At 47.3% G+C, this 27,620-nt stretch overlaps 1 protein-coding gene across 1 annotated transcript; it reads left to right on the top strand.

Annotated features, from left to right (window-relative positions):
- The first annotated feature begins 4,265 nt into the window (after positions 1-4,265).
- On the top strand, positions 4,266-5,473 carry LOC137317990 (zinc finger protein 271-like). The gene has a single exon (XM_067980978.1). The coding sequence runs from the start codon at positions 4,266-4,268 to the stop codon at positions 5,346-5,348; it is 1,083 nt and encodes a 360-aa protein (XP_067837079.1). The 3' UTR covers positions 5,349-5,473.
- Positions 5,474-27,620: the final 22,147 nt, after the last annotated feature.

Genomic DNA, 27,620 nt, shown 5'->3' with positions numbered 1-27,620 from the left:
TGCCTGAGCAAGAAAACGAACTGGTGCGACTCACCTGTGAGAACACTGAAAACACGCCACAAGTCATTCAGTGTATCTTCTTTTTGGCTCAGTGCTTTCAAAGAATATCCTCTGTTCACTAAGATTAGTGTTCTGTTTTGCTGCCATTCACAACAGCCTCCATGTGCGAACTGGGATTTTCGAATTTGAGAATGTTAAAAACAAGAGAAAGAAACCGAGTCAACAGCGCACCTGATATGAATGTCGAGCTTTCATCTTGTGATCCAGATTGGAATGAGGTCATGAACAACAGGCAGACCCATCCGTCACATTATTTAAGTGAAACTCAACCTGATCTTTTATTTACTGTATTTATACTGTAATTAAAATGTTTTTCAAGTAACGTCGATGTCTAATTTTATTTATTACTTGAAGTGAAGTGAAGAGCGAGCATGGACTGACCTTTATTGGGATTTGATGAAAACTCCAGTCAGAAGATATTATTTTTTGGTTCCCTGGGGGAAGTGTTTTTCTTTCACTGAGTCACGAGAAAAAAAATTGAAAATAAATGTTCTACATTGTACGGTCAGTGTCTGTTTAGCAAACCGGCTCTGAATTCCTCAGTCTGTATTTCGAGAAATGGTTCTGTGCGCGACGCGGGCAATTAAACACTGACCGACACATGGAGACTAAAGGCTGCCGGAGGACCCAGATTCCCCCGCGGCCCAGAAACCCCTCTATTTCTCGAACGCGCTGACTTCCCGCTCAGACTGCGCATGCTCCCCAGGCCCGCCGTGCATTCTGGGAAGGCATCGCTGCTTTGTTCGCGAGTCGGATTCGGTGGAAACCGGAGAAGAAACCGGGAAGCGGCGGGTAGGACGGGGGAGGCGCTGGGTGATGGGTGTAATGGAGTCCCGGGACCCCCGCCCGCACGATCCCCCGGGTCCCCTGGCTCTGATTCGGGGCCTGAGCCGCACTCGGTGTTGCTGAGACTCCGCTCAATGTAAATGCATGTTGTTGTTGATCTGCTCCCGTTGGCCTCAGCTTTGCCGGACAGAATCAGCCAGGGACGGTGACTGTGCTGCTCCCCGTAGTTGAAACGCCGGCAGCTCGCTGTACAGGCTCACAAGTGCAGAATTACCACTTGGCCGGGCGCTCGACGGCAAACAGTGGCTGGGGTCGAAACCCAACATCACACAGAACCTTCAGGAGAGAAAAGGAGGAAATATAGATCCTGCGATGAATCTGGATGTCAAACAGCGAGGACGTGTCACGGAGGGATAGTGTGTGGGACGGGGGATTTACAGCTTAATAGGGGCAGGGAGGGAGATTTTGTGGGACGGGGATTTACAGCTTAATAGGGGCGAGGGAGAGTGTGTTAGACAGGGCATTCACAGCTTAGGAGGGGCAAGGGAGAAAAGAATGTTCCAGAGAAACTCAAACTGTGTGTTCTGAATTTCTATCCTGTACTTATGGTGATGAATTATGCAAATGATGAGCACAGATGCGTAGACTAGACTTGTAGTCTCTTGAATAAACAAGATTAAGGATTGATCTAATTGAGGTGTTTAAGATGATTAGAGGTTTTGATAGAGTCGATGGAGATAAACTATTTCCTCTGGTGGGAGAGTCCAGAACAAGCGGGAATCATCTTAAAATTTGAGCTCGGCCATTGAGGGGTGACGTCAGGATGCAATTCTTCACACAAAGGGGAGTGGAAATCTGGAACTCTCTTCACTCCAAAAAGCTTTTGAGGCTGAGGGTCAATTGTAAATTTGAAAATTGAGATTGATAGATTTTTGTTTGGCCAAAGTATTAAGGGCTATGATACTAAGTAGGGTAGATAGAGTTAAGATATAAATCAGCCATGATCTAATTGAATGGCGGAACCGGCTCGTGGGGCTGAATGGCCAACTCCTGTTCTTATGTTCCTAAATGCAGCCATCCGTAATAAGTTTGTGGATGGCAAGGGCCTTGCTCACAAGTGAACGGACATCTGGAGGGAGATGCGGTGAGAGGAGGTGACAGGTCAGGGAGTGTCTGTAAATGAAGCAGAAATGATAACCGGTCAGGGAGTGTCTGCAAATGAAGGAGAAATGTGATTGGTCAGGGAGTGTCTGTAAATAAAGTCGAAATGGGGACGGTCAGAGAGCGTCTGTCAATGAAGGAGAAATTGTGATTGGTTAGGAAGTGTGTCTAAATGAAGTAGAAATGGGGACGGTCAGGGAGCGTCTGTCAATGAAGGAGAAATGGTGATTGGTCAGGAAGTGTCTCTAAATGAAGGAGAAATTGTGACTGGTCATGGAGTGTCCGTAATTGAAGGATAAATGGTGACTGGTCATGGAGTGTCTGTAAATGAAGGAGAAATGGTGACAGTTCAGGGAGTGTCTATAAATGAAGCAGGAATGGGGACGGTCAGGGAGTGTCTGTAAATGAAGGAGAAATGCTGACTAGTTAGGGAGTGTCTGTAAATGAAGGATAAATGGTGACTGGACCGGGATTGTCTCCAAATGAAGGATAAATGGTGCCGGGTGAGGGAGTGTCTATATATGAAGGAGAAGCGGTGAAGGGTCAGGGAGTGTCTATAAATGAAAGAGAAATGGGGACGGGTCAGTGAATGTCTGTAAATGAAGAAGAAATGGTGATCGGTCAGCGAGTGTCTGCAAATGATGGAAAAATTGTCTGATTAGGGAGTGTCTGTAAATGAAGGAAAAATAGTGTCTGGTTAGGGAGTGTCTATTAATGAAATCGAAATGGTGACAGGTCAGGGCGTGTCTATAAATGAAGGAGGAATGGTGACGGGTCAGGGAGTGTTTATAAATGCAGGTGAAATGGCGTCTGGTAAGGGAGTATCTATAAATGGTGGAGGACATGGTGACAGGTCAGGGAGTGTCTATAAATGAAAGAGAAACGTTGAAGGGATAGGGAGCATCTATAAATGACGGAGAAATGCTGACAGTTCAGGCAGAGTCTGTAAATGTTGGAGAAATGGTGACTTGTCAGGCAGCGTTTGTTAATGAAGGAGAAATAGTAACTGGTCAAGGAGTGTCTGTAAATGAAGGAGGAACGGTGATTGGTCCGGGAGTGTCTGTGAATGCAGGAGAAATGTTGACAGGTCAGGTAATGTCTACAAATGAAAAAGAAATAGTGATGGGCCAGGGAGCGTCTATTAATGAAGGAAAATGCTGACTGGTCAGAGAGAGTTTGCAAATGAAGGAGAAATGGCGAAGGGTCAGGGAGCGTCTGTCAATGAAGCTGAAATGCTGACTGGTCAAGGACTGACTGCAAATAAAGGAGAAATTGTGATAGGTCAGGGATAGTCTTTAAATGAAGGAGAAATGGTTATTTGTCAGGGAGATTCCGTCGCCAAATTTGGAGGTACTACATGTGGACTTCTTACAGGCAGCTATAGGGAGGGACATAGTGTCGAAATGAGGGGCAGACCATATACACACAGAAAGAGTGAGCATCTTCAGGAGAGGAGAGAGGAACCAGTGAGTGTCGAACAGAATCCAACCAGAGTCAGCACCTTCAGGGGAGGAGAGGGAGGGGAAACAGTGAGTTTAGAACTGAATCCAGCCAGAGTCAGCACCTTCAGGGGAAGAGAGGGTTGGGAGCAGTGAGTGTAGAACTGAACCTAGCCAGAGCAAGCACCTTCAGGGGAGGAGAGGGAATGGAACCAGTGAGTGTAGAACTGAAACCAGTCCGAGTCGGGATCTTCAAGAGAGAACAATAACATCGAAGGAAAATTGTTGCAAGTGGTGCGATGGGTTTGCGTTTCATCAGACGGAGGAGGGTGAGTGTGCGGGACGGGGATTTACAGTCTGGAGGAATGAGCGGGTAGAATGTTCCATAGAAACTAGAATTGCCAGTTCTGAATTTCTATTCCGTATTCACAGTGAGGACTTTTGTTATCTCCTTTTACAGGGTATTAGAAGGGGAGGATTTGCAGAAAAGAAACTCAAACAAAACATCACGTCAAGATCTGACAGTCACTCAATTCACCAGCACCTGAAGATTATCGGCCTTAAAATATAGGAGAAATGTTGATCTGTTCCATCTGTGGGAAAAGATTTCAAACATCACTGTGACTGGAATAGCAGCGAGACACACACACCCGAGTGAGAGTGTTCCAGTGCACTGACTGTGGAAAGAATTTTAACCTTTTACACAGCCTGAAAAAACATCGTACCATTCACAGTGGGGAGAAACCAGACAAATGTTCTCTGTGCAGACGAGACTTGTACTGATCGTCCAACCTGGAGAGACACGAGGACGCCCGCACCATGGAGAAACCGTGGAAATGTGGGGACTGTGGGAGGGGATTCAGTTACTCGTCCCGGCTGGAAACCCATCGGCACAGACACACTGGGGAGAGGCCGTTCACCTGCTGTGTTTGCGGGAAGGGATTCACTCAGTCATCCCACCTCATTGAACATCAACTTGTTCACACTGATAAGAGACTTTTTAAATGTTCTGTCTGTGAGAAGAGCTTCAAAAGAAAAAGTGATCTGCTGACACACCAACGCATTCACAGTGGGGAGAGGCCGTTCACCTGCTCCGTGTGTGGGAAGGGATTCATTCAGTCATCCAACCTGCTGACACACCAGCGAATTCACACTGGGGAGAGGCCGTTCACCTGCTCCGTGTGTGGGAGCGGATTCACTCAATCTTCCCACCTCATTGAACATCAACTTGTTCACACTGATAAGTGTCTTTTGTGTGAGAAGAGCTTTAAAAGAAAAAGTGATCTGCTGACAAACCAACGTACTCACACTGGGGAGAGGCCGTTCATCTGCTCCGTGTGTGGGAAGGGATTTACTCGGTCATCCAGCCTACTGACACACCAGCGAGTCCACACTGGGGAGATGCCGTTCACCTGCTCTGTGTGTGGGAAGCGATTCACTCGATCATCCCACCTCCTGAGACATCAGCAAGTTCACATCGGGGAGAGGCCATTCACCTGCTCCCTGTGCGGGAAGGGATTCGCTCAGTCATCCACCCTGCTGACACACCAGCGAGTCCACACTGGGGAGAGGCCGTTCACCTGCTCCGTGTGTGGGAAGAGCTTCACTCAGTCATCCACCCTGCTGACACACCAACGAGTTCACACTGGGGAGAGGCCATTCACCTGCTCTGTGTGTGGGAAGGAATTTACTTGTTCATCCGGCCTCATTGAACACCAACTTGTTCACACTGATAAGAGACCCTTTAAATGTTCTAACTGTGAGAAGAGCTTTAAAAGAACATGGGATCTGATGAGACATGAACGTATTCACATTGAGGAGAGGCCGATCACCTCTTCCGTGTGTGGAATGCGATTCACTCAGTCATCCCACCTGCTGAGTCACCAGCGAGTTCACATGTGACTGCAGGAGTTGGATTCTGCTGTTATTGCTGTATCCAAGACTAAACCACGTTCATTCTGACAGTTGCAGTTTGTTTCTGATGTTAATGACCCCCTTTAACTGGGCTAGAGTTTAGTATTCTGTACAAGTGTCAAATAAATCAGCTTTCTTTTAAACACAGTGTTTTGACCTTCATATCTCGATGATAAAAGGAACAGTTTGAGGACTTATGATGACGTGAGTGGAATACGTCTTAGAACTGAGCTCCTCCACCTTTTTAAAAGATGGATCTACAAGATGTCCAAGTCTGATAGGACAGAAAATTCTATTGTATCACAGGTTCCACTTCAATCAGCCTGAGCAGGTTTCCACTATCCTTGTGTGAAAAAGAGCTTCCTGATTTCAATCCTCGACGCCCGATCTCTAAATTTAAGGTTATGTCCTCTTGTTCTGGATTCCCCCACCAGAGAAAATAGTTTATATTTCTACCCTATCGAATCCCTTTATCATTTTATATCCCTGGATCAGATCACCCCTCAAACTTCCAAACTCAAGGGAATGCAAAACCAAGTTTATGCAACCGGCACTCATAATTGAACACTTCAATCCCCAGTATCATTCTGGTGAATCTGCACTGTCCCCCCTCCAAGGCCAATATATCCTTGGTGAGGATCAGTACTCCAGATGGGCTCTGACCAAGGCTCTGTAGAACTGAAGCATCACTTCCTTCCCTTTGTATTCCAACACTGGAGATGAAGGCCATTAGTCTGCGGTTGCTTTTTGCATCTGTGCACTAGCCTTTAGTGATTTATGTACATGGACACCCAAATCCCTTTGCTCCATCACCATTCCCAGTCTCTCACTTTCAGAAAATACTCCAATGTTTGCTCTTTGCATCCATATTGAATGATCTCACACTTCCCCACATTGAACTCCATCTGCCACAGTTTGTCCATTCGCTTAAACTTTCCCTTTGTAACTTCGTGCTTCCATCTACACAGCTTACTGTACCTCATAACTATTGTCATCTGGAAACTTGGACCTATTACTCTCTGTTGCTTCATCCAAGTTATTGATTAATATGGTGGAAAGCTGAGGTCCCAGTACAGATCCCTGGGGACACCACTAGTCATATCCCGCCAATCAAAGAACATTCCCTTTCTCCTTACTCTTTTCTCCGACCTCCCAACCAATTCCAACCCAAGTCGCAAGGTCACTTTCAATTTTCTGCCTTTTATTTATTCTATTAATCTCTTGTGCTGAACCTTTTCAAATGCATTCTGTAAGTCCATATAGAAAACCTTCATAGACACTCCCCTGTCCACCTTGTTAGTTTCCTCAACAAATCCAACTAAATTTGTCAGATATGACCTGCCCTTCACAAATCCAAGTTGACTCTCTTTGACCAGCTCATTTGTCTCTCCTGCTAGATTTCAGTAAGTTCCCCACAACCGATGTTAAAATGACAGGTCTGTATTTTCCTGGTTTCTCCCTCCCTCCTTTCTTAAATAAAGGAGTGACATTTTCAACATTCATATCCAAGGGCAGAATTCCTGAGTCTGGAGAGCTTTGGGAAATTATGACGAATGCATCTGCAATTTCCCCACCGGTTTCCTTTAATACCCTGGGGTGGAAACTGTCAGGTCCTGGAGATTTCATTCTTAGATTACAGTTATTTATTTATCTGACTGCATGTAACAGGACTGAGTTCCCAGCACTGACTGTGTCCATAAGAGGACTGAGTGTCCCAGCACTGACTGTGTGTTTTACAGGACTGAGTGTCCGAGCACTGAGCGCAGGGTGCACATGGGTGCAGGAGGACGTATATGGGTGGGGTCGAATCCATGACAGGGTGGCGAGACTTGGGGTTGTCGTTGGAGATTAAATCGGTTGGAGGAGGTGACAGAGATAGGGAAAGCGAGAGGGTCATGGAGGGATTTGAACATGAGGATTGTAGGGCTGGAAGAGGTTACAGAGATAGGGAGGGGGTGAGGGCCATTGAGGGATTTGAAGACGAGGATGAGAATTTTAAAATCGATGCATTGCCATGCCGGGAGTAATAACACACGAACAGAACAGACACACACAGAGATCTCACAACAGTGCATGGACGGTCTCAAAGACCATCTCCCTCCTGGGGTGATGGTCCCACCGTCCTGGGGTCGCGGTCCCTCCGTCACTGGGGTCGCGGTCCCTCCATCCCGGGGTCACGGCCCTTCTCTCCCGGGATCGCGGTCCCTCCCTCCCGGGGTCGCAGCACCTCCGTCCTGGGGTCACGGTCCCTCCCTCCCGGGGTCGCGGTCCCACCGTCCCGGGGGTCGCAGTCCCTCCCTCCCGGGGTCCCGGTCCCACTATCCCGGGATCGCGGTCCCTCCGTCTCAGGGTCACGGCCCCTCCGTTCATGGGGCCGCAGTCCCTCCATCCCGAGTTCACGGCCCCTGCATCCCTGGGGTCGCGGTTCCTCGATCCCGTGGTCGACGCCCCGCTGTCCCGGGATCGCGGTCCCACCGTCCCGGGGTCTCGGTCCTCCGTCCCGGTATCTCGGTCCCACCGTTCCGGGGTGTCGGTCCCTCCGTCCCCGGGGTTGCAACCCCATTCACGCCGCTCGGGCCTGAAGTTAGAGGAGCTGTAGCTCGGGCCGCTCTCACCACGCCATTCCAAGGCCCCGGGGCCCAGGCCACTTCCAGGTACGGACCCTCCCTCTGTCGGTCTCGACCCCGCCCACACCAGCGGCCGCCCGACCGCCGACCCGAGGCCGCCATCATCATCCTCCCGGGACGCGCCTGTTGTAAACGAATGCAGCACAGTGACCGCGCGGCGCATGCGCGGCCTCCCTCGGGCCGCAGATGCATGCACGCATCATGATGTCAGCGCGCAATGGTGAAAGTCGCTTCCGCGTGTCACATGATAGGAGGCGTCAGCCCAGGACGAAGGCGGGCCGAGGTGAGGGCTGTCAATCAAAGGGCCCGGAGTCAGCACTCACTGCGCAAAGGGGTTTGGAGAATTTGTTTAAAAAATAAAAATAGAAATGTACAAAAAAGTGAATAAATTGCAAATTCAATAATCTGATTTAAAATGTCCTTTTGGGAAGGATGCTTAATGTCCTTTAGGGAAGGAAGCCTGCCGCCCTTACCCGGTCTGGCCGATGTGTGACTCCAGACCCACAGCAATGTGGTTGATTCTTAATTGCCCTCTGAAATGGCCTAGCAAGCCACTCAGTTGTAAAATCTCGCTACGAAAAGTCATAATAAGAATAAAACCGGACGGACCACCCGGCATCGGACCACTTGGCACCGGACACGACAACGGCAAAACACCAAGCCCAGTCGACCCTGCAAGGTCCTCCTCACTAACATCTGGGGACTTGTGCCAAAATTGGGAGAGCTGTCCCACAGACTAGTCAAGCAACAGCCTGACATAGCCATACTCACAGAATCATATCTTTCAGCCAACGTCCCAGACTCTTCCATCACCATCCCTGGGTATGTCCTGTCCCACCGGCAGGACAGACCCACCAGAGGTGGCGGTACAGTGATATACAGTCAGGAGGGAGTGGCCCTGGGAGTCCTCAACATTGACTCTGGACCCCATGAAATCTCATGGCATCAGGTCAAACATGGGCAAGGAAACCTCCTGCTGATTACCACCTACCGTCCTCCCTCAGCTGATGAATCAGTCCTCCTCCATGTTGAACACCACTTGGAGGAAGCACTGAGGGTAGCAAGGGCACAAAATGTACTTCAATGTCCATCACCAAGAGTGGCTCGGTAGCACCACTACTGACCGAGCTGGCCCAGTCCTGAAGGACATAGCTGCGAGACTGGGCCTGCGGCAGGTGGTGAGCGAACCAACACGAGGGAAAAACTTACTTGACCTCGTCCTCACCAATCTACCTGTCGCAAATGCATCTGTCCATGACAGTATTGGTAGGAGTGACCACCGCACAGTCCTCATGGAGATGAAATCCCGTCTTCGCACTGAGGACACCATCCAACGTGTTGTGTGGCACTACCACCGTGCTGAATGGGATAGATTCAGAACAGATCTAGCAGCTCAAAACTGGGCATCCATGAGGCGCTGTGGGCCATCAGCAGCAGCAGAATTGTATTCCAGCACAATCTGTAACCTCATGGCCCGGCATATTCCTCACTCTACCATTACCAACAAGCCAGGGGATCAACCCTGGTTCAATGAGGAGTGTAGAAGAGCATGCCAGGAGCAGCACCAGGCGTACGTAAAAATGAGGTGCCAAACTGGTGAAGCTACAACTCAGGACTACATGCATGCTAAACAGCGGAAGCAACATGCTATAGACAGAGCTAAGCGATTCCACAACCAACGGATCAGATCAAAGCTCTGCAGTCCTGCCACATCCAGTCGTGAATGGTGGTGGGCAATTAAACAACTAACGGGAGGAGGAGGCTCTGCAAACATCCCCATTCTCAATGATGGCGGAGTCCAGCACGTGAGTGCAAAAGACAAGGCTGAAGCGTTTGCAACCATCTTCAGCCAGAAGTGCCGAGTGGATAATCCATCTCAACCTCCTCCCGATATCCCCACCATCACGGAAGCCAGTCTTCGGCCAATTCGATTCACTCCACGTGATATCAAGAAACGGCTGAGTGAACTGGATACAGCAAAGGCTATGGGCCCCGACAACATCCCAGCTGTAGTGCTGAAGACTTGTGCTCCAGAACTAGCTGCGCCTCTCGCCAAGCTGTTCGAGTACAGCTACAACACTGGCATCCACCCGACAATGTGGAAAATTGCCCAGGTATGTCCTGTCCACAAAAAGCAGGACAAATCCAATCCGGCCAATTACCGCCCCATCAGTCCACTCTCAATCATCAGCAAAGTGATGGAAGGTGTCGTCGACAGTGCTATCAAGCGGCACTTACTCACCAATAACCTGCTCACCGATGCTCAGTTTGGGTTCCGCCAGGACCACTCGGCTCCAGACCTCATTACAGCCTTGGTCCAAACATGGACAAAAGAGCTGAATTCCAGAGGTGAGGTGAGAGTGACTGCCCTTGACATCAAGGCAGCATTTGACCGAGTGTGGCACCAAGGAGCCCTGGTAAAATTGAAGTCAATGGGAATCAGGGGGAAAACTCTCCAGTGGCTGGAGTCATACCTAGCACAAAGGAAGATGGTAGTGGTTGTTGGAGGCCAATCATCTCAGCCCCAGGGCATTGCTGCAGGAGTTCCTCAGGGCAGTGTCCTAGGCCCAACCATCTCCAGCTGCTTCATCAATGACCTTCCCTCCATCATAAGTTCAGAAATGGGGATGTTCGCTGATGACTGCACAGTGTTCAGTTCCATTCGCAACCCCTCAGATAATGAAGCAGTCCGAGCGTGCATGCAGCAAGACCTGGACAACATCCAGGCTTGGGCTCATAAGTGGCAAGTAACATTCGCGCCAGATAAGTGCCAGGCAATGACCATCTCCAACAAGAGAGAGTCTAACCATCTCCCCTTGACATTCAACAGCATTACCATCACCGAATCCCCCACCATCAACATCCTGGGGGTCACCATTGACCAGAAACTTAATTTGACCAGCCATATAAATACCGTGGCGACGAGAGCAGGTCAGAGGCTGGGTATTCTCCGGCGAGTGTCTCACCTCCTGACTCCCCAAAGCCTTTCCACCATCTACAAGGCACAAGTCAGGAGTGTGATGGAATACTCTCCACTTGCCTGGATGAGTGCAGCTCCAAGATAAAGCAGCCCGCTTGATTGGCACCCCATCCACCACCCTAAACATTCACTCCCTTCACCATCGGCGCACTGTGGCTGCAGTGTGCACCATCCACAGGATGCACTGCAGCAACTCGCCAAGGCTTCTTCGACAGCACCTCCCAAACCCGCGACCTCTACCACCTAGAAGGACAAGGGCAGCAGGCGCATGGGAACAACACCACCTGCACGTTCCCCTCCAAGTCACACACCATCCCGACTTGGAAATATATCGCCGTTCCTTCATTGTCGCTGGGTCAAAATCCTGGAACTCCCTTCCTAACAGCACTGTGGGAGAACCGTCACCACACGGACTGCAGCGGTTCAAGAAGGCGGCTCACCACCACCTTCTCGAGGGCAATTAGGGATGGGCAATAAATGCCGGCCTTGCCAGCGACGCCCACATCCCGTGAACGAATAAAAAAAAAACAGAAATGTCCAAACTCACATAAGGCTAATGGTCTGGGTCCTCCTGCCACTCTCAATCTTCTCTACCTGGGGCACAGGATGAGCAGAATGCTTGAATATATATTTTTTAATGCAGAGGGCGCTGGATGTATGGAATGGACCTGCAAGGGAGGCAGTGGAGCCTGATTGTATCAGCAAATTCCAGAGAGTTGGCTAAGTACCTGATTGCGCTACCTTGGGATATGACAGCCTAGAAATTGGGATCTTTCATTCATTTTTTACGCTTGTGCGCTTATTTTTATTGATTGGTGTACCTGGACACCCAAACCCCTCTGCTCCTCCACAGTCTCTAGTTTCCCACCGTTAAGAAAATACTCCCTATTTCTCACCTGATGCCTGCAATAAATGATATTTGTATAAATTCCCACATCTTTACGATTCGGGTCTGTTTCCACTCTTCAGTGTCCAATGAGAAGAGACATAGTGAGACTGGAACTTTTTTTTAATATTTCATAATATACTTTATTTCATAAAATTCATGGATACACACAGTTCAATGTAAATGTTGCAATAACAATTCAAAACAAATGCAATACACATCATACGATTCCATTATTACAAGTCAAAACACAGTACATATCTTCTAACACATGCTGTACAACACAAGGTGGGATAGCCTTACACGGTTGCCTTTCCCCATAAAGCCTTTGTGTAGGCCGCACCTCGCTTCAGTATGCACCTCAGCATGAAATACTGGACCTTGGAGTGTGCCAGTGGCCAACACATAGCCGCGGACAGTTCCCTCGGCTGGAAGACCAGCAGGTTTCGGGGGAACAAAGGGCCTCCTTGACCGAATTGATGGTCTTCCAGCAGCAGTTGATATCTGTCTCGTTGTGCATCTTGGACAACTGTCCATAGAGCACAGCATCCTGTGTTACCGAGCTGTTGGAGATGGACTCCTCTTTGACTCCACGGTATAGGGGTCCAGTCTCTTTAACCCGAATACACGCATCCATTCGCCCACATTCATGTTTGTGTTTGGCAAACACTGTCTGATGTCTTGAACACATCTGTTGAACCTTGGGGTCAGAGACTTTTGGGGTAACTTCACCTTCACTGCTTGGGCGGTAAACTGACGGAGTAGAAATTAAAATCGGGCCGGTTCTATAAGGGGCGGGTGATCCGCTCTACCAGTTCAGTCCCCAGCGATGCTGAAAATTTCCCTCCACGTGTTATGAACCGATGCAGTTTGAGAAAATGGACCAGCTTGTGGGCTTCGAAGATTTATTCTGGAGCGTAGGTCAAGAAAGGTGTGGCGGGTTTTAAATATCCCACCTGGCCGAAATGAGGTGGGTGAGGCTAGTAAATCGTGTCATGTCACTTACCGCCCATTTAACGCTGGCGTTCCTGCCTCCAGCATCGTGGGTCGGGTCCTGAGAAGAGCGGCCAGAGCAACACCCACCTGTTTCCGGTCAGGCCACGTGTAATATGTAAATCAGAGTATGATGACTTACATGGGACACCATTTAATGTTGGACACAAATGGTTGGAGGAGCCGCCCTTTCGATGGGCATTGAGTGGTCCAGAACACTGAGAAGTTTATTTTTAACTCATATTTTGTGGAGCAAGGAGGAGCAGGAGAGCTTTCCCTTGGCCTGCTGCGGCCTTGTGAAATCTCCCGGCCCCTGATCGTCTCAGAAATATATCAGAAGGTTTCCTTATTGATCTGTGTAACCAGGCCCAGCCTCATGTCCCATTAGACTCCCTGCAGTGAGTAAACATTACTGCACAGCAGCTCAGAGAGGAAACGATCTCCAGAACTCCCCACTGGAGTTTGAAATTACATTAATATTTTACCAGTTAGTAACGGTCCGGGTGTTGGTCCATTATTATTCTGTTCGGGTCAAAACAAATGTCCCAATGAACAGGGCGCTGTCTGACCCTGACAGCTCACCCTCAGTCCATCCCACCGGGCAGTGTGTTTGATGGGAAATAATCATCAACCGAAAAGGAGGATTTGATTTTATTCATTTCAGGGTTAAACATTTAATATTGAAATCATATTATTTCAAGACTAAAAGCAGCAAACCATTTCATGTTCGAATCACATCTTGTATCATTTCACAACACCGCATTTGTTGGATAAAATATAATTCCTGTCTGGTATTTCCAAATGTATTTAAACTATTGGATTGATAGCAGTTACTTTCGTGAACTCATTGATGTCAATGGATAGTAAAATCAGGCGCGATGAATAATGGGCGCCCGATCCGCTGCCGGCCGTCTGACGCTACCACCAAACGTGATAATTTACCGGAAATGACTTTTAATTTAATTTTGGATGAAAAATCTTCAGATGTTTCTATGATTTAACTAATGTAGCAATTAGATTCAGTGGGTATTTCACCCCGTTCTTGAGCTCCTCCCTGAATTTAGTCTGGGTCACAGCATAAATACACGTGTTGGTGCAGGAACTGAGAAGTTGAAGCATGAATCCGACTGACTCAATGTCACTGGCCATATAGGACTGGGCGTTTGTTGTATGCAGCGAGATAACATAAAAAACGAATGCGCTCCATAATAATAAAAAACTGCCTGATATACTGAACAGTAAAATGATGGATTTCCTTCGATTCTCCATCTCTGGATCCCTGTGATTCTCTCCATTGCTGCGGCCCCGGAGTCCCCTGCGGACTCGACTGGCCGCTAAAATGTGCCTGGCGGTGAGGACATTGAACAGCAAAATCAGAATGAATGGGAGACAAGGCATGAACACAAGATTAAACAAGTCAAACGCTGCCCATGCGGGTGAAGTGAAAAGGGCCAGTTTCAAGACACAACCCCGGTGTACATTGTCCATTATATATTCCGGGTCAAATGCAAAGTACCAGGGAATGTTTAGTAAACAGCTCAGCGCACTCACCACCCCGATAACAGCAGCCGCCGTTTTCTCGGTGCAATATTTTGTTTTCAGCTTCTGACAACAAATGGCCACATATCGATCAAAGGTGAAAACGACTGTGAACCAGACAGAGGCCGCTGTGGCTGGTACACTCAGGATGACAATGAGACGGCACACGGGGGTAATGGTCAAGAATGAAACTGGGAAATAAATATTAACAATGCGCCACATTATGACAGCACTGATAACGACCAGGAGATCGGCCGCTGCCATTCCCACCAGGTAGCGAGTGATACATTTGGAGAGTCCGCACTTTCCTCGTGACAGGATCACAATCGCCACCAAGTTAACTGTAAGAGAGAGAAACGGAAGCAGAGAAATTAGTGATCAGACCTGGAGCCAAAGCAGCAGTTTGACAGGATCTGGGGTGAAATTTCCAGCTTTGATGCTGCATCAAACGGTGGAAATTGATTCACTGACCTGGGCAGCGCTTTCGGGCAGAGAAATGTTTTTCAACACAATTATCAATAATGAATTGGGAAATTGATGCAGAAAGTGAATAAAGTGAGCACCGGATCCACTGGAAGGGCCGAGTGAGGGCGTTGAGCCGGTGGGGAAGGGAGGTAGGATTTAAACACCGGGAATCTAACGGGTTAAATTCTGAATTGGGCGCCAGATGGATGGGTAAGTGAGCGAGGGCCAGGAAGGTGAGGGGAAAGGGGGAGATGCTGCTGCTTTGCTGCACAGGGTGGAGAGAGCCGACTGTGGCCGGCACAAAACGGGAAAGACCGAGATCCGTGGCGGTGAGTTTGAGGCTTCCGATTGGATTGGAAAAGGCAGCTGGAGGCCGAGCGAGTGATTGAGATTGGGAGGGAGACAACGGAAAAGGACATGAATGAGCTGGAGGGTAGTCAGCAGCAGATAGTTTGGGAAAGCGAATTAACTGAAGGATCCAATGAGGAGACGGAGGATTCAATGCAGTGGGAGGAGAGGCTGGGATTCACAGGGAGAGACTGCAGCAGAGTGTTAGAGGAATTCTAATCTATAGGTCCAACTCACACAATCCAATTAATGAATTCAACCATTAATTTCTGTGGTTATTGGTGTCAATGAACTGCTCGTTGGTTACATAATGTGTTCAATAAATTTACTTTGCATATTAAACTAAAATTACATTAAAATGCAATCATTCAATTCGCTTCGTTCTTTATTGAATAAAGCTGACACATAACTCCTCGAATACAATATCCTCATAATTCAATGCGATAAAGAAATCACTGATACTATTCTTTAAATACTTTTCAATTATGTTTATTTATTCAATCAGTAAACAAGTAAAAGGAACATTCACATAAACGGACTGAAGACCTGATGGCGATAAACACACCCGGCGCGAGTAAAATAAAACTCTCACAATCTTACAACATCATAATAACACCTTCAAGTCACATTTCCTCTTCATAATTGTACTGGAAGTTTTAGCAGTTCATTCTGACGATTTATTCACACCGCTGCTCATCTCTCTCTCCCCCTCTCCCTCGTTCTCTATCTGTGTATCTCTCTCCCTGTCTCTCTTTTTATATAGTCCCTTCTCCCCCTAGCTCTCGTTTTCCTGCTCAGTTCCTTTCTCTATCGATCCTCTCTATCTCTCCGCACTCTCTCTACTTTCTCAATGCCCCTTTTCACATCCGAGTAAATCCTATCATCCTGCGCCTGCTTTCTCCTCACCAGCCCCGTGCGCCAACAATCCTATTCTCAGTGTCAGTTTGTTAAATGGTGGACCCTCTGTGAACAGTTTAATGCTTCCACAGATCTTGCAAGTCTCCGCCTGTTCACCTGCACTGTTCACTTCATCTACAATGGATGGAATAAACAGAATCGAAAGCCTCTTCCAGACACATCTCACAATAATTGAAATTCCTTCTCCTGGAATTACAAAGTACAGCATCAAATGGCGGCATTTTTCAATTAACAAAACGCCAACATCACCACTGCTTAGAATCTAGAGATGAATATATGGGCCAATGATTTCAACAAATAAAGTGCAAACTGTTAACAACATTACCTCAAAACATTGCATTTTACAGTGAATTCATCCACAGTGAAGCAGGGAATGAGATGTGAAAGAATCAGCAGCAAACACAGTTCAGTAACCAGACATCTGGAGCTGCGTCAGATACACACAAAGTGAAATAATATTTCATCACGGTGATCACCAATCAATACAATGAAACCCCAGTTAAACTGCTATTGTGGAGGGAGGACATTGCGCTGCCTCCTTGTAATTAACAAAACGCCAACATCACCGCTGCTGCTTATAATCCACAGATAAATGGAACGGCTTAAGATTCCAAAAGATAAAGTGAAAAATGATACAACATAACCTCAAAACATTGCATTTCACAGTGAATTCATCCACAGTGAATCAGAGAATGAAATGTCAAAGAATCAGCAACAAACTCAGTTCAGTAGCTTGACATCTGAAGCGGCGTCAGATACACACACAATGAAATCATCTTTCATAACAGTAATAACCAATAAACACATTGAAATCCCTGTTAAACTGTACCATTTGATCGGGGAGGGAGGATATTGCGCTGCCTCTTTGTCACCCCGAGACCGTGAGCTGTCTCATTATGAATCACTGAAAACAGATTGATGAAAAAATACTCCAGGAGAGGTGAGTTCAACAACATGAAACAGTTAACAGCTCCTGATGGTCTGATACCAGCTCGTCGCCAGACACCTGATTCCAATACATCCAGTACAGAGAATATTCCAGCAACAATGCCAGGGTTGGATATACAAGATCATAACGCGTATAATGCAGCTGCTGCAAGACCAAAAGAGCAGAGACTTAGGACAGTCGATCAACTGATAGAACAGAACAGTCTACTGTGTAATACACGATGGGAGATAAAAGAGTGCCAATTACAGCACCAGAGTTAATACCGATTTACACCATGAATAGCTGAGATAATGGCTTACCTGGAACTCCAACGGCTGCAAGAACAGGATAATAAATACATTCTATCTGATACATTATTGAATATCCCATTTTTGTGAGAAGCAATGACTTCTGTTGGCCTGGAAACTGCAGCTCCGGCAAGCAGTCTGAGTGGATTCATTACAGCGATCCCTGATTTATACAGGGGGTGAATCTCCACTGACACGGTTATACCCCGGATCATTGCTATTAGTTACAGTCATTTGAACAAACAGATTTCTTCAGCAGCTTTGCCTCCGTGTAAATAATGACGTGGATATATCACAAACATCTCAAAGTCCAGAACCTTGTCTTACTGAGACCTCTCTCAGGAATAAAGTTAAAAGCTGTGCTCAGAAAGGACTGGTCCAACAACAATGAGCGGCTTCATTTACAGTTTTCATATAATTGTATTGACCATGTTCATTTCTGCCGATTCATTTATGAATTTTACCGATTTCTCCACATTGTGCATTGAATCCAGGGACACAAGCAGACTCGTTTCACTCTGTTCCTGCAGTTTCCCAGTTAAAGTATGAATTTTGTGTCTCTGACACGAAGAGAGTCTCTCAAAGGGACCCCATCCTTTCAGGCAGTGCTTAACAACCCTCTGTGTGAAAAATATTCTCCTCATTTCCCCTCTTGCTGTTTTCCCAATTATTTTAAACTTATGTCCTCTGGTGACCAATCCAGTTGCCACAGTATGCAGTTTCCACTATTTGCTCTCTAAAAATCGCTCATTATTTTGAACACCAATAATGGACTCTCCTGAACATTCTCTGATCTGAGGAGAACAATCCCAGCTTCTCCAATCTCTCCACATAACTGAAGTCGTTCATCCCTGGCAGCACCCTGGTAAATCCCCTCTGTACCCTCTCCAAGGCCTTGACATTCTTCTTAATGTGTGGTGCCCAGTGTTGTACACAATACTCCAGCTGAGGCCTAACCAGTCTTTCGTAAAGATTTAACAAGACTTCGCTGTTTGTGCATTCTATGCCCCTATTTAAAAGCCCATGCATCCCATACCTTGCTTAACCGCCTTATCAACTTGCCCTGCCACCATCAAAGATTTGTGAATATGCACCCCCAGGCCCCTCTGTTCTTCCACCCCCCTCAAAATAGTACGTTGAGTTACATGGAGTTACTTCGAAACCACAGCACAGAAGCAGGCCATTAGGCCCAACTGATTTATGCCAGCATTTATGCTCCACACAAGCCTCCTCCCTCCATACTTTATCTAACCCTGTCAGGATACCCTATTCCTTTCTCCCTCTTGTGCTTATTTAGTTTCCCCTTAAATGCATCAACTACTCATTGTGGTAGTGCGTTCTAAATTCTTCGCACTCTGGGTGAATAAGTTTCATCTGAATTCCCTGTCGATTTATTAGTGATTATCTATTATTTATTGCCTCTAATTTTCGATTCCCTCACAAGTTCAAACATTTTCTCTAAGTCTACCCTACCAAACCCTATCATTATCTTAAAGACCTCAATCAGGTCACCCCTCCGACTTCCCTTATCCAGAGAAAAAGAGTCCCAGCCTGTTCAGCCTTTCCTGATAAGGATGTCCTCTCAGTTCAGGTATCGTCCTTGTGAATCTATTTTGTACCCTCTCCATTGCCTTTATATCCTTCCTATAATATGGAGGCCAGACTGTGCACAATACTCCAAGTGTGGCCTAAGCACGGCTCCAAACAAGTTTAACGTAACTTATTTGCTTATCATTTCTATCCCTCTAGATTTGAACCCCAGTGCTTGATTTACATGTTTAACCCGCGTGGCTACTTTTAGTGATTGGTGCATTTGTACCACAAGATTTATTGACATTTCAAAATATACTTTATTTCATAAAATTTAAGGACACACACTTCAATGTAAATGTCACCATTACCGTTCAAAGCAAAACAATACAGATCGTACACACTATGACCTCATTATTACAATTCAAAACACAATACATATCTTCTAATATATTCTGTGCAATGCTCGGTGAAATTGCCTTACAGGGTGGCCTTTCCCCATAGAGCCTTGACGTAGGCCGCACCTCGCTTCATTACATCCCTCAGCACGTATTCCTGGACCTTGGAGTGTGCCAGTCGGCAGCACTCAGTGGTGGACAGCTCCTTCAGCTGGAAGACCAGCAGGTTTTGGCGGGACCGAAGGGCCTCCTTCACCGAGTTGATGATCTTCCAGCTGCAGTTGATACCTGCCTTGGTGTGCCTCCCGTAGAGCACAGCGTCCTGTGTTACTGAAGTGTTGGGGATGAACCCGGACAGATACCAACGCATCGCTCTCCACACATTCTGCAGGGAGGGGTAGTCCATCAGGAGGTGGACCACGGTCTTGTCCCTGCTGAAGCCTCGAGGGCAGCTCCCGGTGGTGCTGAGATTCTGTGAGTTTTGGAAGGACTGCACTGGGAAGGTCTTCTCACCAACATCCAGGCTACATCCTGGCGCCTGTTGGTCAGTTCTGGCGATGAGACGTTCTGCCAAACCGCATCGACCGTCTGGTCGGGGAATTGCCCGATCGGATCCACACTCTCCTTTCCTTGCAGGGCTCCTAGAACGTTCCGTACGAGCCACCATCTGATGGTCGAAGGGATTCCCTCCTCAGGAACAGGTGGTGGGGTACGGTCTAGTTGGACGGGACGTGCTGCATCTGTTCGGACAGATCCAGCCTTCTCAGTGCGTTGGGTCATTCTCAGGTTGGCAGGCTGTAACTAGTGTGGTGCCGCAAGGATCAGTGCTTCGGCCTCAGTTATTTACAATCTATATTAAAGATATAGATGAAGGGACTGAGTGTAATGTATCCAAGTTTACTGATGATACAAAGCTAGGTGGGAAATTAAGCCGTGAGGAGAACGCAAAGATTCTGCAAGTGGATACAGACAGGTTAATTGAGTGGGCGAGAAGGTGGCAGATGGAATATAATGTGAGGTTATTCACTTTGGTAGGAAGAATCAAAAAACAGAATATTTATTAAATGTTGGTGTTCAGACAGACCTGGGCGTTCTTGTACATGAAACACAAAAAGTTTGTTTACAGGTGCAGGAGGCAATTAGGAAAGCAAATGGCATGTTGGCCTATATTTGCAAGGAGGTTGGAGCACAAGAGTAAGGAAGTCTTACTTCAATTGTACAGGGCTTTTATGAGACCTCACCTGGAGAACTGTGTACAGTTTTGGTCTCCTTATCTAAGGAAGGATAGACTTGCTTTGAAGGCGGTGCAACGAACGTTAACGAGATTCATTCCTGGGATGAGAGGGTTGTCCTCAGAGGAGAGGTTGAGTAGAATGGGCCTATTCTCTCTGGAGTTTAGAAGAATGAGAGGTGATCTCAATGAAACATGTAAGATTATAAGGGGGCTTGACAGGTTAGATGTGAGAGATTGTTTCCCTGGCTAGAGAGTCTCGAACTAGGGGGCACAATCTCAGGATAAAGTGTCGGCCATTTAAGACTGAGATGAAGAGGAATTTCTTCACACAGAGGGTTGTCAATTTTTGAATTCTCTACCCCAGAGGGCGGCGGATGCTGTATCATTGAATATGTTCAAAGCTGAGATCGATAGACTTTTGGACTCTCGGGGAATCAAGGGATATTGGGATCGGGCGGGAAAGTGGAGTTGAGGTCGAAGATCAGCCATGATCGATTTAATGGCGGAGCGGGCTCGAGGGGCCGTATGGCCTACTCCTGCTCAAATTTCTAATGTACTTATTGGCAGGTAGAAAATCAACACGTAGTGACACTTGATGTTTCGAATTGTGGCTCTTTTCACATCATGAGGCAGCCACACACAAAAGTGGCCATTAGGGTCAGCGAGGCATTGTGGACTCCCTTCCCCCCTTTGTCTGGGATCTTGTACACGGTGTCCCTGCAGACGCATTCAACCTTGGACCTCCAGACGAAGTGGAAAATAGCTCTGGTGACTGTGACGGCGGATCGGCGGGGAATGGGGCAGATCCTGACCACGTGGAGCAACACAAACTCACATCTTATCACCAGGTTCCTGCCGGTTATGGAGAGGGAGCGCCCCACTCACTTTCCAAGCTTCTGTTTGACCTTGGCGACCCGCTCCTCCCAGTTCTTTGTGCAAGCCAGGGGTCCCCCGAACCGGATCGCCAGCACCTTCAGGTAGTCGGGCCTGACGGTGAAGGGGACAAAGGGCCGGACCTCCCACCTGCCAAAGAATATGGACTCACTCTTACTATGGTTCACTCTAGCCCCCGAGGCCAGATCGAAAAGGTAGCAGAAGCCCATCAGTCTGTGATACGACTGCTGGTCGGAGCAGAAGACGCTGACATCGTCCATGCACAGGGAAGCCTTAACCTGAGAGCCTCCACTGCATGGGATCATCACCCCCTTGATAACTGCTACCATCCCGATGGACGTGGCAAATGGCTCGATACAACACATGAACAAGACAACGGAGAGAGGGCAGCCCGGCCTGACTCCAGGTCTGATTGGAACGCTCTTCAATTCCCATCTATTGATTACGACTGCGCTACAGATGTCCGCAGAGTGCAGTCGGATCAAATCGCAAATTCGCTCCACAAAACTCATTTTGGAGAGCACGTCCATCATGTACGTGTGGGATATTCTGTCGAAGGCCTTCTCCTTGTCCAGGCTGACGAGGCAAGTGGTCACCCCCATGTCCTGCATGTAGGCGATCGAATCCCTAAGCAGCGCAAGGCTATCAGAGATCATCCTGCCGGGTACACTACACGTCTGATCCGAGTGATTCACCAGATCCAGAGAAGACTCGAGCCTGTTGGCGATGACCTTGGACAGAATCTTGTGGTCGACATTTTTCTAAATTTGCTTTGTCTCTCTATCGCCTTCTGAACACCTTTGAGGATGAAGAAGCTCTTGATGTTGGCCTCGATTTCTTCCCACCAGTGCACCGTGGAGTCGATGAGCGGTTTCACGGTCCTCCAACCTGTGTAATCACTCATTAGTTCATCGATGTTCTCTGGGGTTTACAGTCTCACGTTCAGATTCCAGGTCTCACCACCCGCCCTCTGGTCATCCTGCGATTGACATTCCGCAAGTAGGAGGCAGTGGTCAGAGAGGAACACCGGCTGGACGTCGGTAGATCTGACCTTGAGCAAGCCATGACCAAGCTTGTTATGTGGGTGAGGCGCTCCCTCTCCATAACCGGCAGGAACCTAGTGATAAGCTGTCAGATACTCACAGTATTGCCCGACGTGGCCAGGGTCTGGCCCATTACCTGCTGATCCGCCGTCATAGTCACCAGAGCTATCTTCCACTTTCTCTGGAGGTCCAATGTAGAACACTTCCGCAGGGACACCATGTACAAGCCCCCAGGCAAAGTGGGGAAGAGTGTCTCCAACGCCGCTGTGATCCTGATGGCCAATTTTGTGTGTGGTTTCCTCGGGATATGTGTGAAGCCTAAATATACAAATGCCAAGCTCTGACCTTGACACAAATAGGAAGTTCATCTTGGAACGGACGGACACATCCCCGTCCGGACCAGGTGTATTGACGGGGTGCTCCGTCTGCAGGGTTGATGGAGATGTCGCGATGCTTTGTGTATTTCACTGCCTCCATCAGGAGTTAGAATGTGGTGTCCCGTATTCTGTTGCCCCTGCTGGATCGTCCAGCCGCATCGATGATGCAATTGGAGGCTAAGGCGAGAACAGCTGGCCTGGAGGTCGCCACTAGCATCGGGAGATGCTGAAAGACATCCAGCCTCCCGCTCCTGAGGACCGCGGCGTACACATTGATCAGTCGGACGGGGGTTTTCATATAGAGAACGTCTGCTGCCAGCAGCTGGCCCCCCGCCACCTCCTTAAACTCCGTGATGGTGAATTGGCCAGCTCGCAGTAGAATTCCCAGGCCCGAGGAACGATTATCGTTGCCTCTCGACCAGATCCACAGCCTCTGGATCCACATGAGTGACCACTGCCGGTAGTTGCTGAGGTTCTGCATCCCGCACTCCTGCAAGTACAGCACGTCCCTCTTGACCCTGGACAGGTTGTTCAGAGTTCCAGAACATTGCCAAGTCGATTTAAAACTATGCACGTTGATTGATGCGACTTGTAAAGCCATTTTAAAAATGCAAAGGGGACAAAATTAAGGTCCTACAATTGCATCAGTCCGTGTTCTACGTTCCCCTCCGTTTCCATCTCTTGGTCCAGATTCTGCATTTGCGCGGTGTGCACAAACTGCTGGACTGTCCTTTGTCTAAGGATGAGGCCTGTCCTCCCTTGGGAGATTGTCTGGGCTCGCGGGTCACCAGTGGGGTCTCGTGGAGCGATGTCATCCTGAGATCCACGACCGGATTCGCCTCCTTGGATCTCGCTGGTTGTTCGTTCTCCGCGTCGTTTCTCCCGGTGCCCCAGAGCGGGGTGTTACTGCTCCCGAGTCCCTGGAGCTGGAGCGTGCTGTCTGTGTCACTTCTCCCTGTGCCCCAGTGCTGGGTTTTACTGCTCCAGCGGACTCTAAGCGCCTCTTGCTACAATTCCCACCTTTGCTCCTACTGAACTTCCTCTTTTACTTTTCCTGCGTGCTCCATCTTTCCACCCGCCCGACCGTGCCCTGTCTCACCTTCCATTGGCTCTGTATTCTCATGGATAGTCTCGGGGTTGAGTGTCGACCTTCTGGCTAGTTTCCCCGGCGCTCCCTTGCTGCTCTTTGTCCTCCTCCTGGTCTTTGGCTCTTTCACGGTGGTCCACCGCGTTGGGAGGGAGGTCTGGCCTCCTCTGGAGCAGTCGCGGCTGCTGCTCTCTGGTCCTGCATCACCTCGCCCCTTACTGCCTGTGTGTAACTGTGTCTGCGGTTAGGACATGTCTTGTACAGCTGAACAGCCTCTCCGCAAAAGTTGCAGCACTTGGCCTCCTCACAGTCCAGCATCTGGTGGCTCTCCATGCAGCAGATCACTGCCGTTCAGCAGGCCACCCCTTGGCCGGGTTTACTGCAACAGCGACACACTCTGGGCTGTCCTTGGTACAACACATAGCCACGACGAGAGAAACCGTCGATTCACTCAGCAAATACGAAGCACGACAGCAGACATGCTATTTGTACAGAGTTTCTACGCACTGCAGCAAACAGAACTCATGACCGAAACTACAGCAATATATCCGAATCAAAGCAGGATTGTTTCTCCAGCAAGATTCTGTGAGTGGAGGATAGTTACATAATACAAATTGTTTATTTCTCCAGTAAATTCAGTGTTTGGAGGATAGTTACATAATATAAATTGATTATTTCTCCAGCAAAATGCAGTGAGTGATGGAAAGTTACATAATATAAATTGATCATTTCTTCAGCAATATTTCAAGCGAGTGCTGGACCTGTTTCTGCCAGGGATGGAGATCACCGCATACAAAAGGGAGGTAATGCATAAAATTATCAGGGCCAGAATGATCTTCTGGTCCAGTTCCGATCTCTTAACGTGGTCAGAGAGGAAATTCCCAGATTCCCCCCAATTGGTATGGGTTTTTACCTGTTTTTTCCCCTGCCGCAGGAGATCGCATCGTTTTGGGTGGGATTGGGAGTGTAAATTGTATGAAACACAAAGCATGAAATTGCATGAGACAGGCTGGATCGACCAGAGGGTCCTTTCCTGTCTGTCATTGTTCGTATGTTTGTATGTTTGTAAAATACGATGCGGGGAGATTCGTTACATAATACAAATTAAGTGCTTAAAATCAATCCCAATCACTTAGTGAATTTTAGCTCTAAGCAAGGTTGAGTGATGTTAGTCAATTATGGATCTAAAATAAAATTGAAGCTGTTTCGGCCGGGAATCGAACCCAAATCACTCGCGTGATAAGCTAAAATTCTACCACTGATCCACCAATGCTGCATTGAAAGCTAATCGAGATTCTTACGTCTAGAACAAGCACCCGTGAGAGATTGTTGTCTGGGAGAGACAAAGGGGAAAGCACGCCTGGTTCCTCAACTGGAGCTTATTCACGAATGTGACTGCAGCTCAGTGATGAAGCGCATGTGCGCAGGTTTGTGTTCTATTCCGGGCATCTCTCTTCACTTATGTTTCGAGTTTTGGAAAGATCCTCTTCGACTCGCCTCGCCTTTAGACACAAGGACAGGCAAGACTTTCTTTACCTCGAGAAAAATCTAATGCTCCGCATAGGACACAATTCAAAAGGAGAGCGCACGCGTCGTTTCAATGGCCCCCAACCCCATCTCGTCAAGATGTTTTCAGTGAAACGATCTTGATACACAAACCCATATTTAGGACATGTCCTAAATCCGTCTTTAGTGAATTGAGACCCAGTTCTCTCTTGCCTTATGAGGCTCTCTTCTGAAATTCAAGGACTCAAAATATTCTTACAGGCCTCTGCTACAATGCGCCTGTGTATTTCTAATCGCGTCCAACTGAGTGTTTCCTGACTGATAAGGGTAGAGTTCGAAAAAGGGGACCTGAAACAGGAAGGATGTTTGTTATCCAACAGTGCTTGCAATTACTTTTGGAGATAACTCTCATATTTCCACCCCCTCGAACACTTTGTCCCGGATGATAATAAATAACCCTGAATGGGTTAAATCCGAGCCTTTGAGAGGCAAAGTTTTGGACCAAATCTTCACAACGCTGTGACATTCGATATCTGCCGATATCTGCCGATGAGGACTTAAAATCTTAACACAATCGGATCTCCTCCTGCACCTACGTTTTTCCAGCAAAGGTTGCTCCGCAACTCTGTGAGGCCACTTTTTTGTCAAAGAGCCACTCTCGGTAATCCTGCACCAGCAACACACATTCGGTTCCGAAAACCATGTTCACCAGTTTTAAAAGAAGAAAACAGAAAATCCACTGTGGTTGTTCTTGAGAACCCAAGAGGTGAATTGCATAACATGCATTTGTCAATTCCTGATCTCCTTCCATCAACGTGGGGAAATATCCATGCAAATTAAGAAACTTAAACATGTAATAATGCCTGATATATGTTTACATTCTGCAATAGAAAAGTTGCTGCTCAGTGAATATTTAGGCAGAGTTAATCTGATACCAGAAAAAAATCTTAATCAGCTGGCTGTGGAAAGGGTTAACTTCTCTGCAGTGAAAAGAAGGCGGAACCAGATATCGTCAGACTCACGCAGATTGCGTCACGCTGCTTTCAAATCAACTGAAAAAACTGAGCTGAATGAAAAAGAATCAAATTCCATTTTACTTCTCCCCCGACCCCCAACCATATATTTGTGCCATTAAGCAATAATAACTTGCGCAAAGATCCTAACACAATTACATTCTGGAAAATAAATGTTAGCTTATTTTGACTTCCAATTTTCAATATATGAGCCGTGAAAGCACAGAATTTTTTTTACCAAACTTTTTATCCTTAGGAATTGAAATCTGCTAAAACAAGCAGAAATCTTTAATAACATCGCGATTAACTTCATACATATTCCTGTCAGGGAAGACAGCATTTTAGTTCATACATCTCTTTTCAAAGAGAGTGGGTTGTACCTGCCCTTGTGCCTACTAATTACATAGAGTCATAGAGTCATAGAGTTATACAGCACGGATAGAGGCCCTTCGGCCCATCGTGTCAGCGCCGGCCATCAAGCCCTGTCTACTCTAATCCCATATTCCAGCATTTGGTCCGTAGCCTTGTATGCTGTGGCAATTCAAGTGCTCATCCAAATGCTTCTTGAATGTTGTGAGGTGGATAAGGAGTTAATGTTGAATTACACTCAACATTAACTCCTTATCCACCTCAAATAATTAACACCTTGGCATTTGTCAGAAATTCAAAAATGCCAATTGCTTTTAATGTGATAATCCCATGTCTGGAACTAAAGACTCTCACATAATTTACAATAATCAGAATTTCACCTTGGCCCCAATAAAAGTCTGTTTTTCATAATTTATTAGATTAGTTAATCTCAGTATCTGCAATTTAGTTCAGCAATATCTTAAACTTAACACAATAAAACAGATAATATTATAGAAAACACGTGCTTACAAAAACCCAATAAGTTACTTTACCTCTCTTTTTGTTGTTTCTTCAGTCGCCTTTCCAATTGAGCTTAAAAATATAATTGAAGAAAGGATAGCCTTCGCAGCTAAACAAAATCTTTGTACCATTCTTACACTGCAGGCTGAAAAAGAGAGTTTCGCCACAGACAGTGGCACCGAAACATTCGCACAGGCTTTTAAAGAAACAGTGCGCTGCAAACAAAAGAACTTTTGCAGCTTGTAACTAAAAATGGGATTGGATCTTCCCCTCTCTCCTTCTTTATTATATGATAAACTAATTTATCCTGTTTTCT

Source organism: Heptranchias perlo, unplaced genomic scaffold, assembly GCF_035084215.1.
Source record: "Heptranchias perlo isolate sHepPer1 unplaced genomic scaffold, sHepPer1.hap1 HAP1_SCAFFOLD_64, whole genome shotgun sequence".
Lineage (NCBI taxonomy): Eukaryota > Metazoa > Chordata > Chondrichthyes > Hexanchiformes > Hexanchidae > Heptranchias > Heptranchias perlo.
The sequence above is the reverse complement of the archived record's forward strand: the minus strand, read 5'-3'. Positions and strand labels throughout refer to the sequence as shown.

Excerpts from the sequence above, each read along its gene's own strand:
- LOC137317990 (XM_067980978.1), top strand. The coding sequence starts at position 4,266 with ATGGAGAAACCGTGGAAATGTGGGGACTGTGGGAGGGGATTCAGTTAC.